At 46.1% G+C, this 13,214-nt stretch overlaps 3 protein-coding genes across 8 annotated transcripts; 1 reads left to right on the top strand and 2 right to left on the bottom strand.

Annotated features, from left to right (window-relative positions):
- Positions 1-17: 17 nt before the first annotated feature.
- Positions 18-1,761, bottom strand: LOC135370855 (corrinoid adenosyltransferase MMAB-like). 2 transcript variants are annotated; one of them, XM_064604738.1, is made up of 8 exons: positions 1,570-1,761; positions 1,335-1,493; positions 1,124-1,269; positions 610-682; positions 457-554; positions 340-404; positions 203-262; positions 18-141 (listed from the first exon to the last, which is right to left on the bottom strand). In XM_064604738.1, exons 2-8 carry the CDS (start codon positions 1,489-1,491, stop codon positions 66-68), a joined length of 675 nt encoding a protein of 224 aa, XP_064460808.1. In that variant the 5' UTR covers positions 1,492-1,493; positions 1,570-1,761; the 3' UTR covers positions 18-65. The 2 variants fall into 2 exon arrangements, with proteins under 2 accessions (XP_064460808.1, XP_064460807.1); XM_064604737.1 differs by having other exon boundaries at positions 1,335-1,761.
- Positions 1,762-2,712: 951 nt separating this feature from the next.
- Positions 2,713-8,781, top strand: LOC135370852 (probable 3-hydroxybutyryl-CoA dehydrogenase). 5 transcript variants are annotated; one of them, XM_064604735.1, is made up of 5 exons: positions 2,713-2,936; positions 5,028-5,316; positions 5,965-6,171; positions 6,234-6,458; positions 8,110-8,781. In XM_064604735.1, exons 2-5 carry the CDS (start codon positions 5,086-5,088, stop codon positions 8,356-8,358), a joined length of 912 nt encoding a protein of 303 aa, XP_064460805.1. In that variant the 5' UTR covers positions 2,713-2,936; positions 5,028-5,085; the 3' UTR covers positions 8,359-8,781. The 5 variants fall into 5 exon arrangements, with proteins under 5 accessions (XP_064460805.1, XP_064460804.1, XP_064460802.1 ...); XM_064604734.1 differs by having other exon boundaries at positions 2,713-2,940; XM_064604732.1 differs by having other exon boundaries at positions 2,713-2,940; positions 5,025-5,316.
- A 606-nt stretch (positions 8,782-9,387) lies between these two features.
- LOC135370268 (intraflagellar transport protein 22 homolog) lies at positions 9,388-11,888 on the bottom strand. Its single transcript, XM_064603980.1, has 6 exons — positions 11,726-11,888; positions 11,581-11,663; positions 11,414-11,503; positions 11,254-11,352; positions 11,091-11,188; positions 9,388-9,735 (listed from the first exon to the last, which is right to left on the bottom strand). The coding sequence occupies exons 1-6, from the start codon at positions 11,762-11,764 to the stop codon at positions 9,584-9,586; spliced, it is 561 nt and encodes a 186-aa protein (XP_064460050.1). The 5' UTR covers positions 11,765-11,888; the 3' UTR covers positions 9,388-9,583.
- Between the last annotated feature and the right edge of the window lie 1,326 nt (positions 11,889-13,214).

Here is a 13,214-nt window from a genome sequence, read left to right as displayed (position 1 = left end):
GCGCTGCCACACCAAACTGTCGCAGTGAAATATCATTTATTATACTAATAACATTCGCGAAGACATCACTTGTAGATGACTTCAGCAGCTCCGTCATGTTGAGCAGCTATCCTGGCTGCCACAAAAAGGTAGTCGCTCAACCTGCAAGTTGAATACAACTTTGGTTGAATAACCATTTGAGAGTTAAGCCCGTTTATGCTACCTGTTGATGTACTTAGCTACAACTTCATCCACCTCACCGGAGTGCAGCAATGTAGTGACTCTGAAAAATAGTGTCCAATACATACCTAGACTATCCACAGAAAATATCAATATACTAGTAAAGTGTCTAGAATTCACCTGCGCTCTGCTCTTCGGCACACGGAACGTCCCACGTGGAGAGCCGCACTTGGAGGGCTTCCAGACTGGTGGAAGAATTTCAATTAGTGAATGCGTGTTCGCTTAAAAGATGCTTACAGGCAAGATGAAGTTTCGTAATGTCTTCAGTTGCTGCATATGCTGATCTATCCAGTGTTCGAGCTCCTCGACGTGTTCAGGTGGGAACGAGGTCTTTGCTGTGTGTCATAGAAAGGTCAAACTTATTACTGGTCCACACAAACGACATGCTACCTAACTGGCCAACAGAGGCTGATGACTTGGGAGTCGCTATTGCAGCTTGCAGGTCCTGTAGCAGGCACTGTACCTGGAACAAGGAAAATAAAACATTCTGCATAAGAGAGGCCTTCTTGAAATTTTGGCTTAACCTGAAGATGCTGCTCAATGGATTTTTCTTCATTTTTATGTTTTTTCTCACCACTCCTATATGCAAATGTGTGTCATTCCACATATATGATGAGGGTATGCTCCTGCAATGTGATGTATGTATTGCTCAGTTAAACAGTAACAATCGCTGCATTACTTTTATTCTGCGGGGGACACGTTGCTGCCAATCTTATGTGTGGCAATAAGACTGAAGCAGTTGTCGAATGCTGCTGCGGTGATATTTAATAACAAGTCATGCTTTGTTTTACAATGCATGCAAGCAATTTCGTTTGGTACATGAGGTAACAAATATATACATTAAGAAAAAAGAGTAAGCAAAGTCGTTCAAACACACAGAAATCCACCATCTAAAAACACTGACCCGTTCAAGCTGGTACTTGAGCTCCTCGTGCTGCAACAAGGACCGAGCATAGCCCACATGAGAGTTGAGTTCATCAGTTGCCCCTAAAGCTTCGAATATAGCATCGTCTTTACGACGACGTTCGCCGGTGAACGTGGCCGATGTCCCTTTAGTAAAGAGGCGCAAACATAAGGGTCGTATAATATGGTTGCCACTGCCGCATCGCCCTAACCTTTATCCCCAGTTCGGGTGTAGATTTTCGGGTGGCTACTGCTACTGGAATGTCGCACAAGTGGCCACTTGACACTGATGAGCTGAGACACTGGTTCAAATTTGAGCAGTCGAGTCGCGAGGAAGCCCCAACTTCCACGACACAACAAACTTGTCATTGCTACAACACAAATAGAACCAACAACACTTCACGTTCAATCTTCAATTCCCGTAGTTTGAAGTATCGTGATAGTGACCTTTCCAACGTGTTGTTTCTGGCTCTGCTGTTTTGTCAAACAAAATAAAAAAATATAGTAAAGTAGAAAAGCAGATCAGTTTTTCGGACGCTTCGGCTTAGCCACTGGATTGTCTTCTGTCCCACCTCGTTGGCTAGCTTCTTATCTTCTTCTAATTTCGGTTTCGAGGACCCGAGGACCCCATGCGTCTGGTGGGCGGTCCACTGCAAGGCAGCGAAAGTTCTTGGTTGAGGCTGTGTCTTATCCCCTTTGAATCTGGCAGGTTTTCCTGCGGAGATCCACTGGCACCCAATAGTTTTTTTAGGCTGCGGCGCTAGGCGCTCGAATTCTGTAGCACTCTGGATTCCGAAACGTGTAGCGTAGCCTTGACCGGGAATTGCATTGCGAACGTATTGATGAAACGACGATACGTAAAAATTATCTGACGTTGCAAATTTGCATGTTATATTACTCACGGTTGCTTCCGTTATTTTAGTCGTATGTCATTTCGGGTTTTCTCTTTTATGTTCTTTTTTTCGCAGACGTAGGCTATCTTTTACTGCAGTCTGAGGCGAAATTTGCGACGACTGCGGAAGTTTTCTTTTTCTCACAAAGCATTGCTGATGGAAGAGTGTTATATAAAGCCAGTGCAAGCTCCAGTTTGCCATCTAGGGGGAACGCGCTTGGCTTAAATTTGAGGGCAGAAATTATAGGTCAGAGGAAATTAGCGAACAGACGTACGGAGGGGGTAATCACGTGGATGGCGGAAACTCAGTATTTTTATCAGCAAAGAAGAGAAACCCGTCGTGTACTTCGCCCAGAATACCTTCCATCCAGCTCTGTATTCTTCCTTTGAGCCCCTGCATTGCTGTCCTGTACACTATAGTGATGTGATGCTTATTGGACGGTAGGATCCTATGCAACTATTCTCATATTTACCCTTACTATCTCTACTCTTTTGCCGTTCTGCGGGCATATCACCATGGAGCAAGCACCTTTCTAGCTGCTACTTGTAAGACGCGTTTCCATTGTAGCCTGCTTGTATTTGCACGCCAAACGGCTCTGAGTTGCGGTGACTGTGGGCATTCTTCACCGCACGGTCCCATTCTCTGTCTGAAATTATGTACTTCTCCGGCCCCGTAAATAAGCTCTCTGTCCCTTAATTGATTTTGCGTACTTCCAAGCTTCTGAAACGCCTTCTTCGTCACCGTTTCCGTCGCCCCCCGGTGACCAGTATACGCCCGAACCCGAACGATCCGTTCGCCCATATGTGTCCGTTTAATTCTACCGATTTCTTTAAGCCAATCCGATCCATTCATCTTGCAATTTTCTCCTACACTAGCCTGGCCGCCCGTATTCTGTGTGTGTTCTCAGTGGTTCTAAGTACTGTGCGTAGGTATTGTCTGTTTTTTCTCCAGTTCTCTAGATAGAGGGTTAGTTAATTTAGAGGGTTAGTTCTTTCTTGCTGCCTGTTTCCTTTGTTGTATGGCGTCACGAACTTCATCATCCCACCTATCCCAGGCAAAAATCTGGAGTGGGACCACTTCGAAGTGGATTATCGGACAGGAACCACTTGGAATGTGGAACCATTCAATGGCTGGGACCAGTTAAAAGTGGAACCAGTTTCACGGTGGTACCACTTGTAGTGGAACCAATGGAAATTATCCAGTGGTCCCTTCTGCTAAGTGGTCTCGGATCCGACCACTTAGCAGATGGGACCACTAAATGCATGACCGAAAGTAATGCGTAGAAAAGCACATACTGTTGAAGTAAATATTGTTTATTCTGCTATGAGCATACATTAAGGATAAAGAAATAATCGATACATCTCTCACGTACTAAGTCGCACACGGGTAATCACTCACTGCGTTCAGACGAGGCATGTGCTTGTGTTGAATTTGCGATGCACTCACGAACAACAGGGAACATGGCGTTTTGTTGACCACCTCACACCTGTATTTTCTCAAAGATGACACCTCCGTCCATGTAGGTCGCGGCATGTACAATTTTCCTCTTCACAAAACGATCCTAATGTTTATACTCGTCTTAACCATGTTTCTCAGGTTCCTCTAGCTCCTAAAATAAAACACATAATCAGTAGTAATCGAAGCACCACGGTAAGCACTTATACCTCTTAAAATCGGAAGAAACATTCTGTGCAGTGCGTTTGGCGTTTCATCGTCCGGTTCTTCTCCGGACGCTGTGTCTTCCTAGCGTCGAAACTTCTCCGAGATATCGCCAATATGTTTCACATGACTCATTGTCGTCACGTTGTCTTAGAAAACGCACTAAAACCACGTAAATAGTGCACAGGCGATGCTCGATATCTGCCACGGTAACCGAAGAGAAAAAACGACCTCGCAACGACGCGTCAAGTTCCAACTTCCAACTGACGCGCTCTCTTTGGTCTCTGCTCTCTGCTCCCTCTCGCGGCATGCCGTTAGAATTTGAATTGAAAGAGGCCTCCACAGCTCCCCGCATTTGCGGCAGTAGAAAAATAAAATCACGTCACAGCCACGTGGTATTACATCGTCAGGCATCATGACGGATGCTCATTGGCCAAAGGAGGATGCGCGCTCCGGGATTGGTTGATAAAGTTTCGAAATATCTGACAGCTCACTTTTCGCGGGCAGTCTGGGTTGAAAGCCTCCCGCCGCACCGGAGCGCCCTCATAATTATTGCATCTGCTTTGGGTCAGCCCGTGCAATTACCTCTTTGTTTTTAGTTCTTCTAATTATTTGGCGGAGTATGTCATCTTTGGATTGTGTCTTTTGGCAGTTTGCTGGTACATTTTATGACATTTGCCTTTAGATGAGAATATGAGCACGAATTGAAGTTACAGCATATATTTTATCGAAGACGTAAACGGATAAAAAACCCAGAAATATAGATCATACGCGTGCTAAAATACATCAAAATAATGGCTAGAAAAGCAAAAAAAAAAAAAAAACAGAAGGGTATATGGCAAGAGTGGACTCTTCTTCCCCTAACGGATCTCAAAGGGGGAAGCTGCCCAGCTTGGAATCTAAAGTGGTTCAATTGACCATTGTGGGAACAAAATGGTACCTGTGAGGCTCCCACTGTAAGTTCTGGAACCATTTGAGGCCAGAGTGGTACCACTGATTTCACCAATGTGGAACCAGCCACCCCACTTGCGAATCCAGCTGGGACCACCAAGATTCAACTGGAACCATTCCGGAACCATCCACATTCAAATGGAACCAGTCCAGATTTTGGCCTGGGATTCCTTGGATCTCCACGGCCCCCACTTATGTTTACTTCCCCGTCCATTGCGTGGCGTTCCTGATCCGCGCACGTTGCTTCTACGGCTTCTACTTCCTCGGTCAAATCGAAACCGAAACCGTTGTCATAGTAACCGAGAGTTGTCGTTGTATTCGGATGAAACGATATGTCCGAACGACAAGTCCGGAGTTGCACGATAAATACGTAGCCTATGTATTGTCTGTTCATCTCAGCAGTGTATTCACGTGAACAACCCATCGTGAAGCAAGCCCCCGATGAAGTAGGTAGAACGCCATGGTGCGGGTAGCCGTTATCGGCTGCGGTGGACTCGGCGCGAACGTAGCTGGAGAGCTGGCATTCCACGGACACGAGGTGCGTACGTATGACTCGTCTAGCGTGGCCCTCGACCGACTGCAGCCTCGGCTAGCGGAAGATCGCAAGGCCCTCAGAGAGTGCGGCATCCTCGCTCAGCCAGCTTTCGTCGGAGCTGTCTTCTGCATGAGTCGCCTTCAAGAAGCATTGAAAGTAAGTTGAATTGATAAACGAAAAAGAATGAAGTACGTATTTCGGATATTGTTACTTCGCGATAAAATATTGAAAAATACTTATGAAATTACTACTTATGAAAAATATTCGTACTAATATATAGCACCAGCTAGAAATTCAGCGACCTGCGTATAATATAGCGGTGGCAATGTTATTTAATATAAATTAGTTAAAGTTAACAATAATAACTTCGCAAATATATATTTGAAATCAATTTTATTTGCACAAAATACTACTTATACAATTTTCGGTCATAAAATTGATTGCACAGGCAACACAATTTTTCTTTTTCTTCGTTTTTTTCGATAACGAAAACCCGAGACTAGCTAGGGGAAAATAAATAAAAAAGGACGCACACAAACTTTGAGACTCGTGTTTGTGTGCGTCCCTTTTTATTTTTTAATATAATTTTTATTTGTTTTCTTCTAGTCTCGTGTTTTCGTTATGGATGTCTGCCACCAGCTCGCTTGCTTTCTCCCCTTTTTATCGCTGTAGTTTTTTTTTTTTTTGTGTGTGTGTGTGTGTCGTCTGCTACTGCGACTACGCTTTTTTCGCGAGGCTGTTCCATAACACAGTTACCTTGCAGCATTCGTGTGGTGTTTGGTCTCATTAGTGGCAAATCCGCAGGGAGCGGAAATTGTGGTGGAGTGCATCAACGATGACGTGGGAGCGAAAGCGGAGCTCATGGAGGTTGTGTCCCGCAATTGCAGCCCAAACAGCGTCTTGGCTTCTAGCAGCTTGCGTGTCGACGTTGAAGCTATCTTTGAGCGCGCTGTGTATCCCGAACGTTGCCTCGGCATGCGTTTCCTTTTCCCAGTCTATGCCATTCCTGAGGTATTATGTGATGCCATCATGGCGCGAATATCCCAGCTGACTTGACTGCGACACACACGCAGGTGGAGTTACAACTGTGTGCGGCCACCTCAACTGCAACTCTCAACCGTGTGCGTGTCTTCTTGGAACGAATGGGTAAGACCTGTTTTCTTCGTGCTGGTCCGGAGCCTCTTATTCTGACCGACGTGGAGAGAGAAGCTCGGCGGACCAGGGCGCTTCAATCAACGTCGCGCTCACGAAGGTTTCCCGTCGTTCCGCGCTGCACCCTACCGGACTTACCGAATCAGGTACGTCCCAATAAATTAGATGAACTGCACTGATATAACAACGAATAGATGATGACGGGGACATGGGGCGCTAAAGTACAGTACGTCCCCAGTCATAACACTTTATCCTGTGGACGTCCGAAGTAGATCCCAGTGCGTCCGTATCTAAAAATGGATATCCGCTGGACATCCCTGGGAGCATCATAGATGGACATCCCTGGTTGTATATCCGCAGGTTGTCCATGTTGACTGTTTCAAGGATTGTCCAAATCACGTCCCTGTACGGAGCGCTTCTTGCGGGGGAGAGTAAAACGCGAGATTTTGTAGCAGTGCGCAAGTTTGACTTTCGGTCGGATGAAGAACCATTCAGGGTACGATTGAGGTGTCCTAACAGAGAAAAAAGCACCGAAAGGGGCACTGGAAAAGAGGGGTTAACACTAAAGCGTGTGGGGCAAACCGGTGGTCATCAGGAATTCCATGAACATTTGAAGACCACGACTATGAATGTATTCCTGCTGATACTAGTGAACAGGAAGCACCCGCCTCTCTGTGCCGTACAGAGCTCACATTCTGTAAGGACGTGCTCGACGTGCTCTGCGCTGATGCGGTGCATCGTTTCGTAATGCCGGAAAAATCGTAGTAATACTTTCGATTGCGCCACATAGCAACGACCAATACAAGGGAGTTCACGATATTTCTGCCATTTCTGTGTCTAGCTGTCTTAGCCGACATGTCGCACGTTCTTGAGACGGAACACAGCGTTAAGAGCAGTACAAGGAGGGCTTTTTTTTTTTTTTTTTTTTTCAGTTATCGTCTGGTCTAGGTCTAGCGTCTCCAGAACCTTCATGTATCGCACACCGTATACTCCCAGAATATTCTTTCTCTGTGTGACGGGAAAGTATAAAACACGATTTTCTTTTTTTTAATTTTGAGAAACGTGACGCCATGAAGTGCCCGCTCTACCTGTAGCGTCCTGCAACATTGCTCCTCGCAACATTGCTGCTTTCGTCTCCTCACCGCGGCTGCTGCTGGCAGTCTTCCGACGTGGGGCGGAGGGCGGAGACGCGCGCTGTCGCTAGGGAGACAGACACTATAGAGCTTTTCGTGACCTCACCTATATTCTCGAAGAATCCGAAACTATATATATGCAGTTTTGCGGGTTCTTTTGAGTAAATTCGTGGGTGGCGCATGTTGTTCGCTGTTTGCATCTATATGTATTTTGCGCTTTGAGAGAGTCTTTGAGCGAGGTTCTTTTTTTAAAATAAAGTACAATTTTTTTTCCGCAGTGGCACTTTAAAATGCATGTCGATTGTAGCTTTCAATGTTTTGTGGCACTAACCGTGTATTTACACGAACGACATTCCCAAGAATACTCCGGCGGAAGATGCGCGAAACGTCACTATTTTCTGCTGTCACGTGAGCACGAGCACACAACGCCATGTCCTGCGGCTCAGCTGTAAGATGTTCCGTAGCAGACGACACGACCGATGGTGTCGTCTGCTAGGTGCGCATAATCAGTGTGAATGCTCGACATAAGACGCAGCAGAACTTTCGCTTTTCCTTCCACTAGAATACTATTCCGCGGGGATGTTCACTCGTGTGAATACACGGTTGGTGTCCCGTTTTAACCAGGCTTTTGCTCCGCGACGTTTTCATATCTTTCTGGGTACAGGACACTTTATGCCGGACACTGACGGCTGAACTTGAAGCATCTGGAGGGGGAGCATCGAGCAGTGCTGGAGGCATTGGACGCGAGAGAGACTGCGTCGTTTGCATGGACGAAGAGCGCAACTGTGTTCTGCACCCGTGTCACCACCTGTGCACGTGCGCTCAGTGTGGACGGATGCTGTTGAAGCGTCAGGACGCCTGTCCCGTTTGTCGAAGGCACATTGCTTCCATCTTCCGTGTCTTTCACTCGTGATGCGCAGAATCTTTGACATTCCGCCGATAGGCCTATAACTGTCTCACAGAATTCCTCACAAGCAATGTGAACTCTAAAGGGGCGCTAAAGCTCTCTTTCTCAAGACAATGGAAGGCTGGCTCTCATTGGTCTACTCAAACGATATCCCGCGATGACTGGGCAAATCATTTGGAGATATACCACTTATTTATAGTGCCCTGTGAAGTCGGCCCAGGACGCAGGAACCCTGTTGGGATTTGAGACTTGATGACGGCCCGTGCTTTCATAAGTAGTCTACGACAGCTATACGACTGTTTGGTGGAGGAAGGCAGGCGGCGTTGCAGAGCGGAGAAGAGCTCTGGAGGAGGCATAGAAATCTGGGGAATATGGGCGCCAAGAGCTGGGCTTTGCCTTGCAAGTCAATAAATCTTGTTGCATTCCAGATTCCGTTGTTTTTCCGTTCCGTTGTTTTGTGCAGCGGAACGGACGGCCATAGCCCCGAGAACGGGAATACTTCCCCCAGCGTGAGAGAGTTCGTAAGATGCAGAGGGAGAAGACGAGAACAGAAACACACATATATGTATACCCACACATACCCCCGCATAAAAGTGTCTCTTTGTACATTCCAGGAAATGCCGAGATGGCGGCAAAGAATGTGAAACATGATTACTTTTAGTCGTGGTAACAGCATGTCTGCATATCTTCCTTCCAGTTCTTTCGATTTAATCGTAGTGCTGGTGATGCATATGGACGTTTATGGTGTGATCTATCCGACCAGAATTCTTTTACAAGATAAAGGCGCTTTGCAAGTAACTGAATTCTGTTGTTGTTGAATTATGCCATTGGTATATATTGTAAAAAGGAAAAGGAAAAATAAGGCAGTTCCAAAACCGAAAGTACACGCCAGCTGTAATGCCTCACCGAGCTTTACATGAAACTAAACAAGGACATCGCGATTCTCACATTGAAGTATTCTACAGCAGCGAATACTGCCTTGGGAAGAGAGATGTCACATAGAACGTGTCGCTGAAGCAACCTTGCCGGTAAGATGGAAATTGTTTCACGTTTATTGAAACGACAGCAGTAACTAATGCATGTGTCCACCGTTACGCACAACGCTTGCGTACCGCCCCATTCGTCTGCGCACTTGCTTCCTGCGGTAGCCTCAGTCATTTTGTCCTCTTGTGGTGGCAATACGGGTGTCTGTATTGGTGTTGCGGCGTGGCATATTTCAATTTTCAATCGCTCAGTCGCGACTGATTATATTGAGCTCCTCCTGGTCGTGCTTCTCGCTAACGACGTTTAGCAGCCTTTCCAGGTATCTGTAGAAATCTTGCTTTAGCGATTCGCCACCGTTGTCATCCATACCGCTTGTTGCCCAGTAGAATCTGGCGAATGCTACGAAAGAGTAAAACGTGCTTAGATATACGCTTTAAAAACAAGTTCTCCACAAAATGCGTTCACACTCGTATTTGTACGCTATCCGTGTATTCGCACGAGCGACATCCTCACGGGAAATTCCAGTGGAAGAAAAAGCAAAAAACTGCTCACGGAGCCGAAGTATCTGCCCCGTGTTGTGTTGAGCATCCAGACGACAGACGACACTTAGCTGACACTTGGCAGACGACACTTTGCCTACTTCAGACGACACCGCCAGCGTCTTTTCCTGTCGTCTGCTACGGAATATCTTCGACAGAAGTGCAGCCAAGCTGGTGGATATACTGAGGGCTGGAACCGGAGACACGGGGGAAAATAAATTTCTCTGACACAGCAACTGTTTATTATGAACCAAACGCTTATGTCCCCAAAAAACCTCCAAAGGGGGAAAGGGGTATGAGGGAAAGGGTTTTACTCACACAGTTACCCCTCGTTGCAATCTCCCAAGATTCTAACATCAGCCGTTTCAGAACAGAACAGAACAGAAAGGAACAAATGGAAACGGTTGTTGTTAGAATCTTGGGAGATTGCCACGAGGGGTAACTGTGTGAGTAAACCCTAGCTCATACCCCTTTCCCCCCCTTTCGAAGGTTTTTGGGGATGTAAGCGATGTCAAAGAAGTTTCTTTTCTTCCGTGTCTCCGGTTCCAGCCCCCAGTATGGAATATCTTGTGGCTGTGTCGCAGGATACCCCCCACGGTTAGCAGTGCACGTGAAGACAGGAAGTCACAGCAGGAAGTTATGTTGCATCTTTCTCTGGAGTATTCTGAGGAATGTCGCTCGTGTCAATTACACGGTAACCGGCTTTTGGAACATTTTCCGTCAGTGTTCTAGAAGAGAGCAAATTTGAGCAACACACCGTATACACTTATTTTAGCTGATGCAACAAATGATGGACCAGGTAATACAGTGCGTCATGCTCTAATTTGTTGACAAATATATTGTGCAGATGTACACATCAACATAGTGCACAATTGTTAGAATTTTTCAGAGGGTTCATATGCCAGAATTCTCCGCAAGTCACGGAGGAACTGTTTCAGTGCTATTTCGTAAATTTTGAAAGCTAGAAAAAAAAAATTGCACTTCTTTGACAGAAACGTTCGCGTGGTATATGGCATTCTAACTGATGCTGACAACTGGTAAAAATAGCGATTATAAGTGTTTTACACGACACCGTACAGTGAGCCGGTTGTATATACACATTCTCATTTCTTTCTCTCTCTCTCTCTCTTTTTTTTTTTTTTTTTTTTTTGCTCATTGCCAGCGTTATCGAGGGCAAAATATTTTTCATTTTCCCAATTGGAAGAATGGACGTACCGTGGGGATGCATGGTCTTCGTGTGTCCAGAGCTTCGATACTGAAACACAGCGCACTGCTCATCATCCATGCCTTGGGAGAGCACGAAGCTGTTGTACCTGGACGGTTGGGACACAACTCTGGGGTGAAAAGTGTTAATTTGCCTCAGCAGGTTAATTCTCACCATGTTTCCAACTCTTTCTCGATATTTTTCTGATTTGGGTTGTGTACAAGCATCACTCCGTGCGCATCCTTCGCAATAGCTGGCCAGCAAGACTCATACCTGATAAGAGGCGTTACCCCGTTAATTTTTGTGAATGACTTTTATGCGTCGCCGTAAATACTTTTCGTCTCCGCTGCAGTCCCAGAGTTCAATTGATGCCCTTCTTTGGCGTCCTTTCACCGCGATTGACTCGCTCTCAAATTCCAAGATTCTGTTCATGCACATCGATGGGGTCGGGTTAATGGCAAACAGCACGTTTTCATGGCAACGTCACATATACTTGCGTACCTTACACCTACTGTGGGGGAGTATTGTCCATGTGAGCTTTCAGTTGCCTCTGCCAGGAAATTAGAGATTGCAGTTTTTCCAGACTACAATTAACGGAGAGGAAAATAATTGTCGTAACCTTGGTAACGGAAAGCAACAAACTCACTTGTAATGGTCCAACTACAACTATCTTCAGTTTGAACATGTCCAGATATGTTGCTATGCGCACGTCAGGGCGACATTTACACTCGAATGCAACGACAACAACAATAGTTTCTAAGGAACGTCCAGCTTTCAAATACGGAGCGGTTATTTGTCCGGTGCAGCACCTTGCGTTCGTAACACGGGAGGAAGTAATCGATGAATCGACTGGTAGTCGAGGGACAGCATGGCAGAAAGTCATGTAGCAGAAACGGAATCCATGCATTAAATGAAGGAGACGCGGATTATCCAAAGTGTAGCAAACAAAGTCGTCTTACTTGCCGTTTATAATTAACTGATAAAAGTATTGAGTTGTGCGCCCACATCGAAACCAAAACTCACATGTGCGGCGAAGGGGGTATGACGTCACGCACACAGAGTCGTCGTCGATCCACGTGCAACCAGTGTTGCCAATTTAGCGGATTTCCCGCCAGATCTGGCGGATTCGACTTGCATCTAGCGGTGGAAAAAAATGTTTAGCGGCTAGCGGAATTTCTGACGGGGTCCTGACTGAATTTAGGGAATTCTAGCGGATTCAGACTTTCGCCGCATTTTGGCTGAAAAGTACGAAAAAGCTCTAGATTCCCTAGAGTATGCTAATTACCGAACCGAAACCAGTCACCTGAAATTTTGCTATCTGACGGGAGTTTGCGTTCAAGAAGCTCACTTTCGATTCGGCGCTCTCTCTTTTTCTCTGCAAGAACCTCTTTGACCTTTTTGGAGAACACACACCACTAATGCCCCGGTCAGAGAACAATGTTTAAGGCCTGACCCTTTAGTAGTTAGGGCCGTGATCTCGCGCCATACGGAAAGAAGGGACTTTGCTCTGTCCTTAGGGCACGAAATTACACTCTTAAAAATGAACTTCACCTCATAGCACGGTCCTAGCCAACCATGATCTCAAATGATATCGTTATCTGCCTTGATTTGTTGAAAACGAGAGGCGTACGCCTTTTTTGTGACACTTATGCTGTTCATAATAGTCACAAAGATGGCGTACGCCTCCCGTTTTCAACAAATCAGGGCAGATAACGATATCATTTGAGGTCATGGTTGGCTAGGAGCGTGTTATGCAGTGAAGTTCATTTTAAGAGTGTAGGCCTTACATGCTGCGGTCACCCAGCACAGCATTGTTTACAAGTGGATATGATGACATATAACCCGAAATTTTGCACCAGAACACGAATTAAAGAAATGCGTAAGGACATCTTGCTCCCTCTTGTAGTAGCCCACGAAGTCTACCCATTGGGAGGTGGAGTTGCGTCCTTGGCTTCCTTTCTTGCTTTCACTAGCGTCTGTTGCAGTGTGCACCCTTCTATTCTACTAAAATGCCGAAAATGAGCTACAAGCAAAAATTTCGCAAGGAATGGCTCCGGGACTCTCTGCTAAGTGCACGGCTACGGTGCAGAACGGCGGCAGATTGGACAGAAACGGTGGAGTGCCGATTCTGTAGC

Source organism: Ornithodoros turicata, chromosome 10 (genome assembly GCF_037126465.1).
Source record: "Ornithodoros turicata isolate Travis chromosome 10, ASM3712646v1, whole genome shotgun sequence".
Taxonomy (NCBI): domain Eukaryota; kingdom Metazoa; phylum Arthropoda; class Arachnida; order Ixodida; family Argasidae; genus Ornithodoros; species Ornithodoros turicata.
This window is presented reverse-complemented; position numbering and strand designations above follow the sequence as displayed.